General features: G+C 44.2%; 1 protein-coding gene across 15 annotated transcripts in view; it reads left to right on the top strand.

The window, feature by feature from the left end:
• Window positions 1-21,191, top strand: part of AP2B1 (adaptor related protein complex 2 subunit beta 1) — a 153,451-nt gene that overhangs the window by 55,392 nt on the left and 76,868 nt on the right. For all 15 annotated transcript variants that reach the window (XM_002719241.6, XM_008271129.5, XM_089317387.1 and 12 more), the window contains 3 exons: window positions 3,336-3,501; window positions 5,606-5,704; window positions 14,776-15,035. In XM_002719241.6, the coding sequence (XP_002719287.1) occupies window positions 3,336-3,501; window positions 5,606-5,704; window positions 14,776-15,035 (525 nt within the window). The remainder of the gene's footprint in view (window positions 1-3,335; window positions 3,502-5,605; window positions 5,705-14,775; window positions 15,036-21,191) is intronic.

Raw genomic sequence — 21,191 nt, 5'->3', positions numbered from 1 at the left:
GTGAACCAATGGAAGGAGGACCTTTCTCTCTGTCTCTCTCACTGTCTCTAACTCTACCTATCAAATAAAAATTTAAAAACATTTTGTTTGTACTGTATTTTTATATTATTTTTTAGTTTTTTAAAAATTTATTTGAAAGGCAGAGAGAGATCCCCCATCCGCTAGTTCACTCACAAATGCCCAGAACAGCTAGGGTTGGACCAGCCCAGAAGCCTGGATCTCAATCCAGGTCTCCCACATGGGTGGCAGGGACTCAATTACTTGAGCCGTCATTCACTGCCTACCAGATGCACATTAGCAGGAAGCTGGAATTGGGAGTAGAACTGGCAGTTGAACCTGCACACTCCAATATGGAATTTAGACATCCCAAATACCAGCTTAATGGCTGCACCAAATGCATAGACCCCAACCAGAATCTTTGATGGTGAAGTTGCCGTTAACGAGAATACCTAGGGGTGGCTATCGAGGCATAGCTGTTAAGCTGCCCCATGGGAAGCAACATCCCATATCAGAGTGCCTGGAATTGAGTCCTGCCTCCACTACCAATTCCAGCATTCTGCCATTGTGCACCCTGGGAGGCAGCAAGTGATGGCTCAAGTACTTATGTCCCTGACACCCATGTGAGAGACCTGGATAAAGCTTCTGGCTCCTGGCTTTGACTTGGCCCAGTCTTGGCTGTTGCAGGTATTTAGAGAGTGAAACAGCAGATAGAAGATCTCTCTGTCTGTAGCTGTGCCTTTCAAATGAAGTTAATTAGTTAATTAATTAAAAATAGGCCAAATCAGTTTGCTGGGAATGCAGTCTAGGTCTCCCACATGGATGTCAGGGACTCAGCTGAACTGTCACCTGACACTTTGCAGGGTGTGCGGCAGCAGGAAGCTGGAATCTGGAGTAGAGCTGAAGCTCAAACCCAGGGCACTCTGATATGCGATGTTAGTGTCCTAGGTTAGATGATGAAAGCAAGCAATTGAAGAATCTGAAACAGTGAAATAACAATGAAATCTCATTTTGCTTTTACAGTAATAGAGATAGCTTTGCTGAAGCTCCTGATTAGTCTTAAAGATAATGTAGTAAGTTGGCTTGGTGGTATGCTCAAGAATTAGTGGAAGGGCAGGCTCTGTGGTATAGCCGTAAGAATGCTGCCCCCAGTGCTGGCATCCCATATGGGTGCTGGTTTGAGTCCTGGCTGCTCCACTTCCAATCCTGCTCCCTGCTATGGCCTAGGAAAGCAGTAGAAGATGACCCAAGTCCTTCAGCCCCTGCACCTGCATGGGAGACCCAGAGGAGGCTCCTGGCTCCTGGCTTCAGATTGGCCTAGCTCTGACCATTGTGGCCATTTGGGGAGTAAACCAGTGGATAGAAGACCCATCTCTTTCTATCTCTCTTTCTCTCTCTCTGCCTCTGTCTCTTTGTAACTCTGCCTTTCAAAATAATTAATAAATCTTTAAAAAAAAGAATTAGTAAAAATATTTTGGCAAAGTAATGGTGTATTAAGCATTGTATATATTTCTAAAAATTTTAGAAATGGTGTTTTTGAAGAAGAGACCATATATTTTTGCCATTCTCCCAGAAAAGAGAAGGATTTTTTTTTTTTTTTAAGATTTTGTTTATTTGAAAGGTAGAATAATAGACAGAGGGAAAGACAGAGAGAAAGGTCCTCCATCCGCTGGCTCATCCCCAAATGGCTGCAGCAACCGGCGCTGGGATCATCTAAAGACAGGAGCTAGGAGCCTACTCCAGGTCTTCCACGCCAGCACAGGGACCCAAGCACCTAGGCCATCCTCCACTGCCTTCCCAGGCCACAGCAGAGAGCCAGATTGAAAGAGGAGCAGCCAACACATGAACTGGCACCCATGTGGGATGTTGGCACTGCAGGCAGAGGCCCAGTCCACTGAGCCACAGCACTGGCCCCCTGAGGATTGGGTTTTTCAATTTCTTAATTAAGTATGATGCTGTATTAGTTACATAGTATGAAATAAGAAGACAAATGCATTTTGTTTTTGTTATTAAGGGGTCATGACAGTTCTAAGAAAGCAATCAGGAGTCTGGTTTAATCAGTGGAAGTAGGGCAGACAAGTGTACTATTCAGTTGTTTGCTTCTAATTTATTATATGTATCATTCTGATGTTTACAATCATGTTAGCCAGATAGATGGTTTTAACATGTCTATAAAAATAATAATAAATTTTTGAGTTATTTCTTCCTTTGGAGAAATATTTTTGTTTGTGCTTCGAGAAGAAAGAACATAACCATACCTGTTATAAAAAGGAGAGATAAGGGGCATTGTGGCATAGGAGGTTTAGGCAATGCTAGCATCCCCTGTGGGTGTCAATTCATGTACTGGCTGCTCAATTTCTGATCCAGCTCCCTGCTAACTGCTTGGAAAAGTAGCAAAAGATTGCCGAAGTGGTTGGGCCCCTGTACCCCTGTGGGAGACCTGGAAGAAGCTCCTGGGCTTCATCCTGGTCCAGATCTGGCTGTTGTGGCCAATTGGAAGATCTGTCTCTCCCTCTCTCTCTGCAACTCTGCCTTTCAAATAAATAATTTTTTAAAGGAGAGGTAAGTGGATTAAGGGACAAAATTATCTGAAAATTGTTGTTTTCTAACTCCATTTTTCTAAAAGTAAAGATTTCTCTTCCTCTCTAGAATGAAGTCAAATGGAATAATAGGAAAATTCTCGATCTAGTTGTAAGAAAGATTACTAGAATACCAAGTAGTTGTAGTATCTTAACAACCACAGGTTTATTTTCCCTTGAGAAATAATACCTGATGAGTTTTAATAAAAGTTTATGAGTTAAGTCTTAAAGCATAATTGAACAGCTGGCATTGTGGTATAACAGGTTAAGCCACTGCCTGCTATACTGACATCCCATTTGGGTGCCAGTTTGAGTACCGGCTGCTCCACTTCTGATCCAACTCTCTGCTAATATGCCTGGGGAAGCAGCAGAAGATGTCTCAAGTGCTTGGGTCCCCACACTCATGTGGGAGACCTGGATGAAGCTCCTCACTCCTGGTTTCAGCCTGGCCCAACCCTGGCTGTTAGAGCCATTTGGGGAGCAAACCAGCAGAAAATCAATCAATCAATCTCTCTCTCTCTCTCTCTCTCTATCTATCTATCTGTAATTCTGCCTTTCAAATATAATAAAATAAATCTTTTAAAAAAATTGAAAGCTAATTATAATCTGACTTAATACTTATATATTTTCTTAACTATAAAAGCTTTTCTAGTTTGGTGGCTTGTTTTAGGATCCCTTGTTCATGGTTTGCTTTTAACTTTAACTCTGAAATGTGTTCTTTGTTTTGTCCTCAGTAACCATAGTCTCTTGTTGCTTCAGGTATGAAAGTATCATCGCCACTCTGTGTGAGAACTTAGACTCCCTGGATGAACCAGATGCTCGAGCGGCTATGATCTGGATTGTAGGAGAATATGCTGAGAGAATTGACAATGCAGATGAGTTACTGGAGAGCTTCCTGGAGGGTTTTCATGATGAGAGCACCCAGGTAAACTTTCAGCCATCCTGTGTCCTGTGTCTGTGGGAAGACTTCAGAAAAAGTAAAGATTTGAGTGTGTATGTATTTATGTATATGCTCAGGTTGAGCATCCTGTACCCCAAATGCTTAGAACCAAGAAATATTTCATATTTTGAGTTTTTTCAAACTTTGAAGTATTTCCATGTACATAATGAGATAAATATCTTGGGGATGAAATCCAAGTCTAAACAGAAAATTCATTTATGTCTCATATACCTTATACACATAGCCTAAAGGTATTTTTATAGAATGTTTTTAGCATGCATGCATTTTGACTGCAACCCATCACTTTTTTTTTTGACAGGCAGAGTGGACAGTAGAGAGAGAGACAGAGAGAAAGGTCTTCCTTTTGCTGTTGGTTCACCCTCCAATGGCCGCCGCGGCCGGCACGCTGCGGCCAGCACGCTGCGGCCAGCACACCACGCTGATCCGAAGGCAGGAGCCAGGTGCTCCTCCTGGTCTCCCATGGGGTGCAGGGCCCAAGCACTTGGGCCATCCTCCACTGCCTTCCCAGAGAGCTGGCCTGGAAGAGGGGCAACCGGGACAGAATCCGGCGCCCCGACCAAGACTAGAACCTGGTGTGCCGGCGCCGCTAGGTGGAGGATTAGCCTATTGAGCCGCGGCGCCGGCCCTGCAACCCATCACTTTAAGTTGGGTGTGGAATTTTCCACTTGTGTTGTCATGTCTGTGCTTTAAAAGTTTTGGATTTTGGAGCATTTCAGATTTTTGATTTTCAGATTAGGGTTTCTCCACCTGTAGCATGTTGATTTTTCATCCAAAAGGGATGACCCTTTTCATTTGTATACTGATTTCTAGTGTAATAAATTTAGACCAGTGGTTCTGAAACTTTAATGAGGATTAGAAGCACCTGGAGGCTTTTTAAAGCCTCTGGACCTCTGGTCTCCACCATGTCTGACTCAGTAGGTCTGAGATAGATCCAAGTACTTGTATAATTAAAAGGTCCTGGTCCAAAACCTCACTTTGAGAACCACTGGTTTACAGCCTAAGTCACCACTTTTTATTTCCTATAGACTAAGAACGATCATACATTTCTATTAGTAGTGGTTTGGCTCAATACAGCAGGGATTTTCACCTCCAACTGCAGGGAGAGGGAGAGGGAAAGGAAGAGGGAGAGGATAGACTCCTTCCTGTCGCCCATCACTCTCCCCTACCACAGTTAAAGCTACAAGGCTAGAGAAGCAGACACATCAGTAAGCTCCTTGGTATTTGTACTCACAGCAAATAGAAGTTCATGTGTATACCCCACCATAGTGATTTTAAGAGACATAATACAAGAAATGTGTATACAAGCCAGTAATTTTGTGACTCAGTAGCTGTGATCTGACATAATTCTACTGCCTTGGATGTTGCTCCAGTATGACAGATGATTCCATAATTGTCTCAAAATTGTAGCTTTTCATAGCACTAAATAATAAAAGACTTGGTCAGGAGCTAGTTTTATAGCCATCAGTATTTTAGCATGTATTATTTTAAAAGATATTTTTATTTGAAAGGCAAAGTGAAAGAGATCTTCCACTCACTGGTTCACTCCACAAATGGCTACAACAGCTGGAGCTGGACCAGGACAAAGTAAAGAGCCAAGAACTCCATCCATGTCTCCCACATGGATGGCAAGGACTTAAATACTTAAGCCATCATCCAGTGCCTTCCCAGGTACATTAACAGGGAACTGGATCAGAAGTGAAATAGTTGGCGATTTGAACCGGCCCTCTTATGTGGGATGTGAGCATCCCCAGTGGCTGCTTAACCTACAATGCCCACCTCCAGTTATTTTAAAAAGTACATGTGATTATCTGGCTGAGAAATGAATAAGGAATTTTTGCTGTGCAAAATGTAATTTCAGGATAGAAGGCTAGTGAGTTTTCAGTTGAATACCCTTGTTTTTGAAATGAATATCTTTGACTGTTATTGTTGAATTAGCTGAGTTTCAACTTTTGTTTCTTAACCAAAATTAGAAAGGACTTATATTGGTTCATAATTGATAAGATACCACTTTGGAAATGATGACAGGAAATACAAATGTCTTCTGCTTTATCAAATTTTCTCTATTTAGGTGCAGCTTACTCTGCTTACTGCCATAGTGAAGCTGTTTCTTAAGAAACCATCAGAAACACAAGAGTTGGTCCAGCAGGTTTTGAGTTTGGCAACACAGGTAAGAAATCTGGAAAAAACATGGATTGATATGTATTATTTTAAATTATAGAAAATTATTATACTTGAAGATTCACATGGGGACATTTTGTTTATTTGAGAGAGAGAGAGACTGTTCCCATCCACTGGTTTACTTCCCAAATCCCTGGAGCAGGTCTCTCACATGGGTGGTAAGCACTCTTACCAAAGTCAACGCTGAGCAATCCACTGCAGCCTCCCAGGGTATGCATTAGCAGGAAGCTGGGTTTTGAAATCTGCACTGAAACTTCAACTTAGGCACTCAGACATGGGGTGCACGCATCCCTAGCCAGCACCTTAATGGCCACACTAGATAGCCATTTCCATTTGAGGAAGTTATAATTGAAAGAGATGTAAGATTTATTTATTTACTTATTTTTTATAAAAGGTTTATGACACATTAGCATGGAGCTAGCTTAGAAGCAGAGAAGCCAGAACTCAAACCAGCATTCATATAGGATGCTGGCATTGTAGGCAGTGGTTCAGCCTGCTACGCCACAAAGCCGGCCCTAAGATACAGCTTCTAGATCCTGTTAAAATATTAAAAGTGTTGCTCCTTGGAGCAGGCATTGGGCGCAGCAGGTAAGATGCCACTTGGGATGCCTCATTCCATATTGGAGCACCTGGCTTTAGTCCTGGCTCAGCTTTCAATTTCAGCTTTCTGCTTATGTGCACCCTGGGAAGCAGTAGGTCATGTCTCAAGTAGTTATGTCTCTGCCACCAGTGTGGGAGGCCCATATTGAATTTGAAGCTCCTGGCCCGGCCCCAGCTGTTGCAGGCATCTGGAGAGTGAACCAGTGGATGGAAGATCTCTGTCTTCTGTCTGTTTCTGTCTCTCACTGGCTTTGAAATAAATAAAAACAAATAAAAGTTTTTTTTTTTTTAATTTATTTGACTGAGTTAGACAGAGAGAAAGGTCTTCCTTCCATTGGTTCACCCCACAAATGGCCACAATGGCCAGAGCTACACTGATCCGAAGCCAGGAGCCAGTTGTTTCCTCCTGGTCTTCTATGCAGGGACAGGGGCCCAAGCACTTGGGCCATCCTCCACTGCACTCCCTGGCCACAGCAGAGAGCTGGCCTGGAAGAGGGGCAACCGGGACAGAATCCGGCGCCCCGACCGGGACTAGAACCTGGTGTGCCGGCGCCGCAAGGTGGAGGATTAGCCTAGTGAGCCGCGGCGCCGGCCTGAAGGATGTATTTATGTCAAAATAACATTGAGTTTGATAATACGTTGTCCTGGGTGACTTTGCTGCACTTTTCAAATGAAAGTATACTGTAGAGATGGTAGATGGCTCAACAAGGTCTCATGGTGCTAGCTGCTATAGGGGTTGCCCTTTTCTTGGAGATAATTTTAAAGCACGCATGCTGCTTCCTTGAATTATTTGATATTTTTGGCCTTCCTTAGAATTACATGTTATTTTTGGTTAGAAGAAAAGAGGTTCTGATGTTAGGAATGTGACACCTGGCCTTAAAGAATAGGTCACCATTTTGGATCCATAAGAAATCAATATACTTTTTCTAGGGTAGCTAGCGTAATGATTATTGGTACGTCATGATTTAATAATGTTCTTAATTGAATTCTAGAACAGGCTGGCTTTACCACGTTCTCTGAGTTAAGATATGTATCTGCACATGGAGTCTAGTTCAGATAATTTATCATTTTTCTCTTTTTCATCTCTTTATAATGGTGTACTATGAAAATTCAGAACCTTACCATAGTACTCTGCCAAGTTCTGAGTTGTCATTTTTCCTATTATTAACTTGACATCTTTAAAACTTATTTGTAAGAGCTCTTTGAAGTATTTTTTTAAAAACTTTTTCAGCTGTCTTCCTTTGCCTGATGCAAAACAATATGCATAACTGGCAAGGAAGTTGTTACTTAATATTATCTATACTGAATTGAGTATTCTCAACTTCCTGTGTCTAGACCCTTGATTAGTGCCCTGCAAGCTATTTGTATCTCTGTTAAGATGAAATCATGGGGCCAATTCTGTGGCTCAGTGGGTTAAGCTGTGGCCTGCGGTGCTGGCATCCCATATGGGTGCCGGTTCAATTCCTTGGACCCCTCTACTCAACGTGGGAGACCTGGATGAAGCTCCTGGCTTTGGCCTGGCCCAGTCCTGGCCATTTGGGGAGTGAACCAGCAGATGGAAGATCTGTATCTCCCTCTATCTGTGTAATTCTGACTTTTTTTTTTTTTTAAAGATGTGTTTATTTATTTGTTTGAAAGGCAGAGTTAAAGAAAGGGAGAGAGATCTTCCATCTGCTAGCTCACTCCCCAAATGGCCGCAGCAGCTGGGACTGGGCCAGGCCGAAGACAGGAGCTAGGAGCTTCTTCTGTGTCTCCCATGTGGATACAGAGACCCAAGGACTTTGGCCTGCTTTCCCAGGCACATTAGCAGGGAGCTGGATTGAAAGTGAAACAGCTGGGACTAAAACTGGCACCCAAATGGGATGCCAGCTATGCAGGCAGTGGCTTAACCTGCTGTGCCACAGCACCAGTCAGTCCCAATTCTGACTTTCAAATAAATAATCTTTAGGGGAAAAAATAGATAAATTCAAAACAATTTTTTGCACTGTTTTTTTTTTTTTTTTTTTTTGATAGAGTGGACAATGAGAGAGAGAGAGAGACAGAGAGAAAGGTCTTCCTTTGCCGTTGGTTCACCCTCCAATGGCCGCCTATCCGAAGGCAGGAGCCAGGTGCTTCTCCTGGTCTCCCATGGGGTACAGGGCCCAAGCACTTGGGCCATCCTCCACTGCACTCCCTGGCCACAGCAGAGAGCTGGCCTGGAAGAGGGGCAACCGGGACAGAATCCGGCACCCCGACCGGGACTAGAACCCAGTGTGCCGGCGCCGCAAGGCAGAGAATTAGCCTACTGAGCCGTGGCGCCGGCCTACTGTGTTCATATTTTAATTTTAAACTCCTTTAAGTGAGCATAAAATTGTAGTAGTGTTAACATTCTGTCTAAATTTCTTAAGAATTTTGGCCTGGCTCCCTCTCTGCTCACCTGTAAATATTCAAGCAAATTTTTAAAAAATATTTATTTATTTGAGAGGCAGATTTATAGACAGAGAGGGAGAAGACAGAGAGGAAGGTCTTCCATCCACTGTTTCATTCCCCAAATGGCCACAACGGCTGGAGCTGGACCGTTCCAAAGCCAGGAGCCAGGAGCTTCTTCCGGGTGTCTCACACAGGTGCAAGGGCCCAAGCACCTGGGCCATCTTCCACTGCTTTCCTAGGCCATTAGCAGAGAGCTGGATAGGAAGAGGAGCAGCTAGGGTGCCGCAAGCAGAGGCTTAACCTACTCCTCAAGCAAATTTTTTTTCTTTTAGCATTTCCTCTGTTTCCACAAGTTATCTGTCCTATCTCCACCTCCATTATCTATTAAGACCTATTGTGTTAGAATGTAATGGTAAGTATAGGAGAGCTATTTTTTGGATTCTTGTTAGAGTTCAAACTCAATTTTACTGCTGCTTAGTAATTACGAAATTTGGCCTAGATAAAGAATTTTGGGAGGATTGCTTACAAGCTACAAATGCCACACTGTTCTTACAGATAAGCCTGAAATTCCTCTTTGAATCAAGCCAGATTCATAGGGAACTATGTACCTGGACTGCATTGTATTTGACACCTGATGGAATTGCTTTCACTGAATTACACTGGTACTGGCAGCCAGCCTATATACAGTAAAGGTTGTTAGGAGAAAATACCTCTTTGGATCTGTTGTAAGCTTTTATCCCAGTTTGTATTTTCTTCAATATGAGGCCTCATCAAATTCCTAGCAAGTTTTGGATTTTCCTGTGTATTGGTATGTAATTGACTCTTCTGAGTGGCTTACTTGATGAGGTTCCTTTTTCATACTACTTGTTCTAAACCTTAGAATCAAGTTTAAGAGTCTTCTATAGAAAATGTGTAGGTAATTTTGGCATGTATTTTTCTTTTTCTCCCCTCCCTCCCTCTCTCCCTCCCTCTCTCCCTTCATTCCTTTCTGTCTGTCTGTCTGTCTTGATGTATTTATTTGAAAGTCAGAGTTTGGGGAAGAGACAGATCCCCCCCATCCACTGATTAGCTCCCCAGATGGTCCCATCCATGAGGGTTCAGCCAGGCCAAAAGTGGGGAGCCAGGAGCTTCTTCCAGATCTCCCACTTGGGTACAGGGCCCCAAGCATTTGGGCCATCTTGTGTTGCTTTTCCCTGCCATTAGCAGGGAGCTGGCTGGGAAGTGGAGCAGCCAGGACTCAAAACCAGTACCCGTAAGAGATGCCAGCATCACAGGTGGCAGTTTTACCTGCTATGCCACAATTCTGGCCCCTAGCATGCATTTGTCTGCCTCTGGTTGTAATTCATTGTCTCTAGCCATAGATGTATTCTCATAAACTTTGCTAAATCTTTCTCCAGGACAGGGAAAGGTATAAAAAACAATCAGACATTCTTGTTTCTAGACTTTTAGTACAGGAACTAGTGTAGAGTCTTAACAGCAGTCTTGTGTATAGTGCCTACCGTGTATCAGGCATTCTGATAAGCACCTTTCTTTTTTTTTAAATTTATTTATTTATTTGAAAGAGTTACACAGAGAGAGGAGAGGCAGAGAGAGAGAGAGAGAGAGAGAGAAAGAGAGAGAGGTCTTCCATCTGATGGTTCACTCGCCAATTGGCCTCAACTGCCAGAGCTGCGCTGATCCGAAGCCAGGATCCAGAAGCTTCTTCCGGGTCTCCCACGTGGGTGCAGGGGCCCAAGGACTTGGACCATCTTATACAGCTTTCCCAGGCGATAGCAGAGAACTGGATTGGAAGTGGAGCAGCTGGGTCTCGAACCAGCGCCCATATGGGATGCCAGCGCTTCAGGCCAGGGTGTTAACCCGCTGCGCCACAGTGCCAGCCCCCTCTCCCCCCCTTTTTAAATTAATTTAAAGCACTTTTCATATTAACTCAATCCCAATATGGGTTGGTACTCCTACCATTCTTGTTTTACAGATGAGAAAACTGACTCAGAAAGGCCTAAACTCAGGTTGCCTATTGGCAAGGTCCGCAGAGTTGTCTGGCCTCTCTAGTTGGAAGTTCCAAATGACTTTGAAAGTACATTTTCCCTGCTGGAGGCACTGATGTGCATAAGCCAGTACATATAAGTGTGTTTGCTAGTTTTAAGGTCTTCATGGGTTTTCTTTTCTTTAAAAAAAAAAAAAAAAAAAAAAAGATGGATCCAGGAGCAGCAGCAGCAGCTTCTTCTTTTTTTTTTTTTTTTTTGTTTTTTAAAGATTTATCTATTTTACCCAAAAGTCACAGTTACACACAGAGAGGAGAAGCAGAGAGAGAGAGAGAGAGAGAGAGTCTTCCATCTGCTGGCTCGCTCCCCAGATGGCCACAATGGCCGGAGCTGCGCCGATCCGAAGCCAGGAGCCAGGAGCCTCTTCTGGGTCTCCCACACGAGTGCAGGTTCCCAAGGACCTGGGCCGTCTTCTACTGCCCTCCCAGGCCACAGCAGAGAGCTGGGTTAGAAGTGGAGCAGCCAGGCCTCGAACCATCGCCCACATGGGATGATGGCACCGTAGACAGCAGCTCCATCCGCCATGCCTTCATAGGCTTTCATTTCATACTTGGCTGTAAATAATAAGCAGTTTCTCTAGGTTTGCCTTTTCTGTCAAATTAATGAGATCTGAGGAGTTAAAAAGAATAAGCATACTTCTATAAGTTTTTTCCACCTGAAGTTTTTTCCCCCTCTCAAGTTTGTGAAATAAGAACCTAATATTGGGGCTGGTGTTGTGGTATAGCAACTAAAGCTGCTGACATCCCATAATCTATCTAGGCCTAGGGACCACCATCAAAAGAATCACCTGAGCTGCTTTTTAAACATTCCTAAGCCCTGCTTCTGATATAATGAATCAGAATCTATCTCCGGTGGGGCCCTGGGGTCTGCACCTGCAGTGGCTTTTCTTGTGAATGTTAGTGTATATTATAGTTTAAGAAATACTCTTAGCTTCAGATGTTTGATGCCACATCCCGTATCTAAGCACCAGGATTTAACTGATGACAACTACACGAACAGTCTCTCAGCAGCCTGCTAATGTGGCCCTGGGAGGTGATGGCCATGGCTCATGTGGTTGGGTTCTTGCCACTGCATCAGAGACCTGGATTGAGTTCCCAGGTTCTTGCTTTGGCTCCAGCTGAGTGTCAGCCATTGCATGCATTTGAGAAATGAACCAGCAGATGGGAGCTCTCCTCTGCCTTTCTCTTCTCTTTGCTTCTCAAATAAATTTTTAAGAGGTTTTGCTTTTGTTTATTTAAAAATTCACTCTTAGAGCTTGCTTCGTAAGAACTGTTTTCAAGCTTCTCTGCAGAAAATCTTTTGAGCTGGCAATAGAGTACTTTCAGAACCCAATTTTCTGAGTCACCAAACATTTAATGGCAACTTAAGAGCATGAAAACTTTGTTTCTTGTTTGTCAGGCATCTTTAATTTTTAAAAAACTTTGAGCCGGCGCCGTGGCTCAATAGGCTAATCCTCCACCTAGCGGCGCCGGCACACCGGGTTCTAGTCCCGGTTGGGGCGCCGGATTCTGTCCCGGTTGCCCCTCTTCCAGGCCAGCTCTCTGCTATGGCCAGGGAGTGCAGTGGAGGATGGCCCAGGTGCTTGGGCCCTGCACCCCATGGGAGACCAGGAAAAGCACCTGGCTCCTGGCTCCTGCCAGGATCAGCGCGGTGCGCCGGCTGCAGCGGCGGCCATTGGAGGGTGAACCAACGGCAAAGGAAGACCTTTCTCTCTCTGTCTCTCTCTCTCACTGTCCACTCTGCCTGTCAAAAAAAAAAAAAAAAAAAAAAAACTTTAAAAATTGTTTGTTTATTTGAAGATGGAGAAATGCAGAAACAACAAACTCCTATTGTTGGTTCACTCCCCAAACACTGGCAACAGCTACGGCTAAGGCAGGCCAAAGCCAGGAGCCGTGAACTCTGTCTGGATCTCCCAAGTGGGAGATAGGGACCCACACACTTGAGTTATCACCTGCTGCCTGTCAGTGCACATTGACAAAAAACTGGAATCAGGAGCAGAGATAGGGCTTGAACTCACACACCAGGTATGGGGTGTGGGCGTCCCAAGTGGTGTCCCAGCTGCTGTGCCAAATGCCTGTCCCAGTATCACAGATCTTGTCAAGGCCTGACTTACTGTGGGCTGCAAGTGAATAGGGAGGCAGTGAAGGGCAACCCTCAGAACAACAGACTTGTTCTTCCTGGTCTCCCACATGGGTGCAGGGGCCCAAGGACTTGGGCCATCTTCCACTGCTTTCCCAGGCCATCAACAGGGAGCTGGATCAGAAGTGGAGCAGTCAGTATAAGGATTGTCATCCATATGGGATACCAGCAATACAGGCAGTAGCATTGCTCACTACACCACAACACCAGTCCCTAAACTTACCTTTAAACTGCTTTTCCCATGAACTTTCTGAAGTGCCCTTCAGAAAACATGTGTCACTATAGAGTGTGACTTGGAGAACTATACACACACACACACACACACACACACACACACACGGACAGATATCACACAGCTTATCACAGCAATTTGGAGGATAGCAAGGGGTTAGATTATTGGGGGAGATTTCTTTTTATAGTACACGGTTCTAATAGTTGTTTAAAAAGAGTTTTAAGGTATGAGCCTGTAGAAAAAAAATTTTAAAGATTAATTTTACTTATTTGAAAAGCACAGTTACAAAGAGTGAGAAACAGAGAGAGAGAGATCTTCCATCCACCGGTTCCCAAATGGCTGCAACATCTGGGACCGGGGGAGGCCAAGTCCAGTAGCCAGAAGCTTCTTTGGGTCTCCCAAATGGGTGCAGGGGCCCCAGGACTTGGCCATCCTCTGCTGCTTTCCCAAGCACATTAGCAGGGAGCTAGATCAGAAGTGGAGCAGCCAGGACTTGAGCCAGTGCCCATATGGGAAGCTGGCATTGCAGGCCATGGCTTAATCCTCTGCACCACATCGCTGGCCCCTAAAATTACTTTTAAACCACCCCAACTTATAGAGTACTAAATTGAAGTGTCATCCCTTTTGGAAGCACTTGGTTATCTATTCTCTTTAATAGTTTTTTTATTGTTTAGATAATAGTATCTCTCATGCTATATTGTAATAGCTAATATTCTGTGAGATCCTTAAAGTCAGTCAGTGTGGGGCTGGTGTGGTGGCATAGTAGGTTAAGCATCTGCCTGCAGCACTAGCATCCCATAAGGGTGCCTGTTTGAGTCCCATCTGCTCCACTTCCAATCCAGCTCCCTGCCGGTGGCTTGGGAAAGCAGTTAGAAGATGACCCAAGTTCTTGGGCCTGTGCACCTGTGTGGGAGGCCCAGAAGAAACTCCTGGCTCCTGGCTTCGGATCGGCACAGCTCTGGCCGTTACAGCCATTTGGAGAGTGAACCAGCAGATGGAAGACTCTCTCTGTGTGTTTCCCTCTCTCGGTCTGTAACTATGCCTCTCAAGTAAATAAATCTTTAAAAAGCAAACAATAGTTAGGCACTGTGTGTTATCTTGCTACTTCTAGGCCCTAGCCAGTGTCTCCACAGGAGATATAAAGTACAAATGGAATATATGTTAAGATATAATATCTGTTATGAATGATCCTACTGATACTACAACAGTTTAAAAGAAACATTTGTATGTCCCCAGACCATCTCAATCCATTAACTTTTACTAGATTAACATTTTTTTTTCCTTTTCCCAACTTCCTTTTGAATATGAGTCTTAGGACTAACTCATCTCAATTTAAATTCTTTGAAATGTTAAAAGTGGACAATTTCTGTTCCTACATCTGTTTGTAAAGAAAACCATAATGTCTTTAAATCACTCATGTAAATAGATGACCTTTTTGCAGTGTAAAAAAAAATTCTTTGAAATGTTAGATATGATGGAATTATGATTGTATTGGAACTATATTGAATCTAAATGAGATATTTTAATAATGGCAGTCTTTATACATCACTGTAGCATTGCCTTGATAATCTGGTAGTTTGGGTTTCTGGATGAAGAACAGTTCCATCTAAATCTTTTTTACCTTTGTCTTTTTGTTAGGATTCTGATAATCCTGACCTTCGAGACCGGGGCTATATTTATTGGCGCCTTCTCTCAACGGACCCTGTTACAGCCAAAGAAGTAGTTTTGTCTGAGAAGCCACTGATCTCTGAGGAGACAGACCTTATTGAGCCAACTCTGCTTGATGAGCTAATTTGCCACATTGGTTCTTTAGCCTCTGTGTACCATAAACCTCCCAATGCTTTTGTGGAAGGCAGTCATGGAATTCATCGCAAACACTTGCCAATTCATCATGGGAGGTAAGCAGGAAACTAGGTTTGAGTGAGAAATGACTGTTTACATAGAGTTGGTTTTCTGCCTTTTGTAGCCTTTGAAAGAACTTGCTATGCATTTTGCAAACCTAATACTGTACTGCCCTGAGGGTTTCCTGTGAATAGGAGTCATTACACAAACAGTGCATGAAAGACTCCTGTTTGTCCTAATCTAAGAGAAGAGAAACCTGTGATTGTGAAAAACGAGTGATACAGTCTGAAAGTTGTTTAAATCTCCATTAAGATGAGGCTAGAAATAGTCTTAGAGTTGAAAATTCTGTGTGGTTTTAGTTTTTCAATTACTGTTTTTTTATTTTTTATTTCTTTTACCAAGTTAAGTTGATTTTATCAGTGAGTACATTCTGTTATGAATGGGATATCAGGTGACCTAGAGCTCTTGTTTTGTAGCTATCTTACTTTTTTTTTTTTTTTTTTTTTTTGCCAAGCAGAGTTAGACAGTGAGAGAGAGAGAGAGACAGGGAGAGAGTTATAGACAATGAAAGAGAGACAGAGAGAAAGGTCTTCCTTCCATTGGTTCACTCCCCTAATGGCCGCTATGGCCAGCGCTGTGCCGATCTGAAGCCAGGAGCCGGGTACTTCCTCCCGGTCTCCCATGCGGGTGCAGGGACCCATGCACTTGGGCCATCCTCCACTGCCCTCCCAGGCCACAGCAGAGAGCTGGACTGGAAGAGGAGCAACTGGGACTAGTACCCAGCACCCCATCGGGACTAGAACCCGGTGTGCCGGTGCCACAGGCGGAGGATTAGCCAAGTGAGCCATGGCACTGGCCGCTATCTTACGTTTTTAATTAAGGAGAAGTACTCTAATAAACTCTTTATAATATTAGCTCAGTCTTTTCAGAATCTGATTCCTTTATCAATCATAATAAACCTAAATCTCAGTAGAATTTGGTTCCAACATAGTTAAGATAATTTGACTACCACTAAGGAAAGTCTCCTGCCATTATGAATGTATATTGCTGTTTCAGTGGTTTGTGAGTGGCCAGAGAATAAGCTTTATTGCTTTATAAATTAGTGTGGTCAGGTATTTTGAGCTTTATTTAAACAATCTGTTGGCACAGAAAAACAAGCAAAAAAATAAGATTGTCCAAGAAAATGATGATTAGTGTTTTATGGCCTTTAACTGAGTTGAATCTTTAGGTTTAGGTTAGGTTCTGTGATTTTAACCCCAACTGAAATGTGTAGCTTCTTAAGGATTAGCTCTTGTATTAAGTTGGGATGTTTCTCCTTAATAGGCACGCATGTTGAGCATTTTCTAGGTAAGACTCTGTAATTTGTAAATCTGTGCTTCAAGTTTTGATACTATTACAGGTTTTTGTTACTTGCCTATGTAGCCATATTTATATACCATTTAATCTACCCTTGTCTTGATGTCTTTTGAACCTCACATGGGAAGTAGAAATGAAACTCAACCAACAAAAGCAGAACTTTTTTGAACGCAAGGAAAGATCTAATATTTAAATTATCTACACAGAAACACAACCTGTTACATAAAGTCTTTATTTTTCTAATAGCCTTAAATTGTATCCCTCACAATTCCTTATTTGGTTTCTCTTTGGATAAACTCCTTTTTGTCCGTTTATATTGATTTTGTTTTTAAAGAACATACAAGACCGGCGCCGTGGCTCACTAGGTTAATCCTCCGCGTGCGGCGCCAGCACCCCAGGTTCTAGTCCCAAGTTGGGGCGCCGGATTCTGTCTTGGCTGTCCCTCTTCCAGTCCAGCTCTCTGCTGGCCCGGGAGTGCAGTGGAGGATGGCCAAGTGCTTGGGCCCTGCACCCGCATGGGAGACCAGGAGAAGCACCTGGCTCCAGGCTTCAGATCAGCACAGTTCACTGGCCACAGTGCACCAGCCGCAGTGGCCATTGGAGGGTGAACCAACGGTAAAGGAAGACCTTTCTCTCTGTCTCTCTCTCACTATTTAACTCTGCCTGTAAAAAACAACAACAACAACAACAAACATACAAACAGGGGCCTGAGCGGTGGGGTAGCGGGTTAAGCCACTACCTGCAGTGCCTGCATCCCATGTGGGTGCCAGTTTGAATCCCAGCTGCTCCACTTCTGATCCAGTTCCTTCTAATGCTCTTGGGAAAGCAGCAGAAGATGGCTCAAGTGTGTGGGCCCCTGCACTCACATGGGAGACCTGGGTTGAGTTCCTGGCTCCTGGCTTCAACCTGGCCCAGCCCTGGCTGTTGTGGCCATTTGCGGAGTGAACTAGTGGATGGAAGACTTCTTTCTCTCTCTGCCTCTGCCTCTCCCTCTCTGTAACTCTACCTTTCAAATAATTAAATACATCTTTTTTTAAAAATTACAAATAGGGCCGGCGCCGTGGCTCAATAGGCTAATCCTCCACCTTGCGGCGCCGGCACACCGGGTTCTAGTCCCAGTCGGGGCGCTGGATTCTGTCCCAGTTGCCCCTCTTCCAAGCCAGCTCTCTGCTATGGCCAGGGAGTGCAGTGGAGGATGGCCCAGGTGCTTGGGCCCTGCACCCCATGGGAGACCAGGAAAAGCACCTGGATCCTGGCTCCTGCCATCGGATCAGTGCGGTGCGCCGGCTGCAGCGGCGGCCATTGGAGGGTGAACCAACGGCAAAGGAAGACCTTTCTCTCTGTCTCTCTCTCTCTCACTGTCCACTCTGCCTGTAAAAAAAAAAAAAAAAAAAGAAGGAAAAAATACAAATATAAGAAAATCTCCTTTGATACACATAGGGATGATATATTGCCACAAAAATGTGCCTATAATAGTACTGAAATTACTTTTCTTCCGTAGTGTAAGATTAATAAATGATACACTTCTGAAAAGAAATAGATCAACACTTGAAAACCTTATTCTGGGGCTAGCATTATGGCACAGCAGGTAAAGCCACCTGCAAAGCCAGCATCACATATGAGTGCTGGTTCAAGTCCTAGGTGCCCTGCTTCCAACCCAGCTCCCTGCTAATGCTCCTGGGTAAGCAGAGAAATATGGCCAAAGTGCTTGGGCCCCTACCCAATGTGGGAGACCTAGATGAAGCCTGGCCCTGTTCTGGCCATTGTGGTCATTTGGGGAGTGAACCAGCAAATGGAAAATCTCTTATTTTCCTCCCCCCTCTCCCCTCTCCTCCAATTCTGCCTTTCAAATAAATTTTAAAAGTAAGATAAATTATTAAGCCTTATTCTGCCCCTTCCAAAGGTTAAAAATGTCTACTTTACTTGGTCTTTTAAAATGACTTGGGAAGGGAGAAATATTTTTTACTTTATATATATATATATATATATATTTTTTTTTTTTTTGACAGGCAAAGTGGACAGTGAGAGAGAGAGAGAGAGAGAGAAAGGTCTTCCTTTGCCATTGGTTTACCCTCCAATGGCTGCCGCGGCTGGTGCGCTGCAGCCGGCGCACCGCGCTGATCCGAAGGCAGGAGCCAGGTGCTTCTCCTGGTCTCCCATGGGGTGCAGGGCCCAAATACTTGGGCCATCCTCCACTGCACTCCTGGGCCACAGCAGAGAGCTGGCCTGGAAGAGGGGCAACTGGGACAGAATCCGGCGCTACGACCGGTACTAGAACCTGGTGTGCCGGCGCCGCAAGGCAGAGGATTAGCCTATTGAGCCATGGCGCCGGCCTACTTAATATTAATACTGCTGTCAGCTGTTCTATGAGAGTGAAGTAGTAAATAGTTTGTATTTTAGAAAAACAGCGTTTTTAAAAAATATTGCTTTGATGACAGTTATGTAGTTATTTGATCTTTTAATTTCATATACTTTTTTTTATTTGACACATAGAGTCATAGATAGTGAGAGAGACAGAAAGAAAGGTCTTCCTTCCGTTGGTTCACTCCCCAAATGGCCGCTACAGCCAACGTGCTGTGCCAACCTGAAGCCAGGAGCTTCCTCCGGGTCTCCCATGCAAGTGCAGGGACCCAAGGACGGGCCATCCACTGCTTTCCCAAGGCTATAGCAGAGAGTTGAATCGGAAGTGGAGCAGCTGGAACTCTAACTGGCACCCATATAGGATGCCAGCACTGCAGGCAGCATATGCCACAGTGAGGGCCCCAGATATATTCTTAAAAAAAAAAATTTATTTATTTATTTGAAAGAGAGAGGCAGGGGCAGAGAGAGAGAGAGAGAGAGAGAGGTCTTCCATCCGCTGGTTCACTCCCCAACTGGCTGTAACTGCCATAGTTGAGCCAATCTAAAGCCAGGGGCCAGGAGCTTCTTCCAGGTCTCTCACGCAGGTGCAGGGATCCAAGGACTTGGGCCATCTTCTGTTGCTTTCCCAGGCCATAGCAGAAAGCTGTATTGGAAGTGGAGCAGCTAGGACTTCAACTGGCGCCAGTATGGGATGCTGCTGGCACTATAGGCGGTGGCTTTACTCACTAGGCCACAGTGCTGACCCCTCTTTAAAAAAAAAATATATATATATATATATATATTTATATATTTATGTATTTGAAAGTCAGAATTGCAGAGTTAGGGGAAACAGAAGGAGAGAGAGGGATCTTCCATCTGCTGATTAAGCCCCCCAAATGGCTGCAATGGCCAGGGCTGGGCCATGCCAAAACCAGGAACCAGGAGCTTCATCCAGATCTCCTACGTGGGTGCAGGGGCCCAAGGACTTGGATTGTCCTCCACTGTTTTCCTAGGCGCATCATTAGGGAGCTGGATCCAAAGTGGAGCAATCAGGACTTGAACCAGCACCCATATGGGATTCTGATATTGCAGACATTGGCTTAACCCACTGTGCCACAGTGCCAGCCCCCAAAAGAAAAAGGTGTGTGTGTGTGTGTGTGTGTGTGTGTGTGTGTGTTTTAAGATTTATTTATTTAGCTGAAAGCAGAATTACAGACAGACAGATGGAGAAACAGAGAGAGAGGTCTTCCATCTGCTGGTTCATTCCCCAGATGGCCACAGCAGGTGGAGCTAGGCTGATCCAAAGCCAGAAGCCAGCAGCTTCCTCTGGGTCTCCCACATGGGTGCAGGGGCCCAAGCACTTGAACCATCTGATGCTTTCCCAGGCCATCAACAGGTAGCTGGATCAGAAGTGGAGCAGCCAGGACCTGAACTGGTGCCCGTATGGGAAGCCAGTGCTGCAGGTGGAGGCTTAACCTACTAACACCACAGCTCCAGCTCCAAGATGTATTCTTTAGAACATGATTATCTACTTTTCATGTAGCTCATTTTATTCTCTCATGTTATTCTTTAAGATATATATTTCTTGCTAGGTCTGTGTGAAATCACTTCCTCTTTTGACTTCTTTCTTAATATTTTAATATATTTGGTTCCTTCTCCTCTCTCTTGACTTTTTTTCCCCCCTAAGTCATCTCAGATTGTTTTTGCCTTTAATCTTTCCAGTTGCCTGTTTATTCTCTTCTCTGATCATTTGTCTTGGTGGCATCAAAAATCTCACTGAATATTGTGTCTGTGCCCCTCTGTTTATTCTCTTTGGACACTTATTTAGTAACCATTTCTTTCTTTTAAAGATCTATGCATTTCTTTGAAAGTCAGAGTGACAGAGGGAGAGGGAGGGAGATCTTCCATTTTCTGGTTCATTCCCCAAATGGCCACAATGACAGGGGCCAATCAAAAACCAGGAGCCTGGAACTCCATCCGGGTCTCCCATGTGGGTGCCATGGCCCAAGTATGTAGGCCATCTTCTGCTGCTTTCCCAGGTGCCTTAGCAGAGAGCTAAGTGGAGCACCTGATACCTAAACTAGTACCCATACGGTTGCCAGTGTTGCAGGCAGCAGCTTAACATGCCACAGCATTGGCCCCTGTTAACCCTTTCTTCCATTGATATTACAAGATTTTACCATTTGGCCATGTTTTCATTTGATCCTCACTATAATAGACCCCTGTGTTTAAGTGGTATTTTGAGGAGTAAGGAGAGTTAGCAGACAGGAAGGGGTCCTGTGGGAATAAGGAGCCATGGTGATACTTGCCATCTGCTGATTAGACAAAAGACATTGCCCAAGAAAATGAAAAGATTGATGGGAACACAATGGGTCCAATACCCTAGTAACCATATGAGAAACTAGGCTCTGGCATTATACCAGAACATACCACAAAGCAGCATGTCACAAGTGCTTAGCAACTGATCAGGTAGGCATAACCTGCCTTAACTGGTCAGGTCAACAGTATTTCTCAAC

The sequence above is a fragment of the Oryctolagus cuniculus genome, chromosome 17, assembly GCF_051225735.1.
Source record: "Oryctolagus cuniculus isolate XC-2025 breed Fujian yellow rabbit chromosome 17, ASM5122573v1, whole genome shotgun sequence".
NCBI classification, from domain to species: Eukaryota; Metazoa; Chordata; class Mammalia; order Lagomorpha; family Leporidae; genus Oryctolagus; species Oryctolagus cuniculus.
Note: the sequence above shows the minus strand (reverse complement) of the source record. Positions and strands in the feature narration are given on the sequence as shown.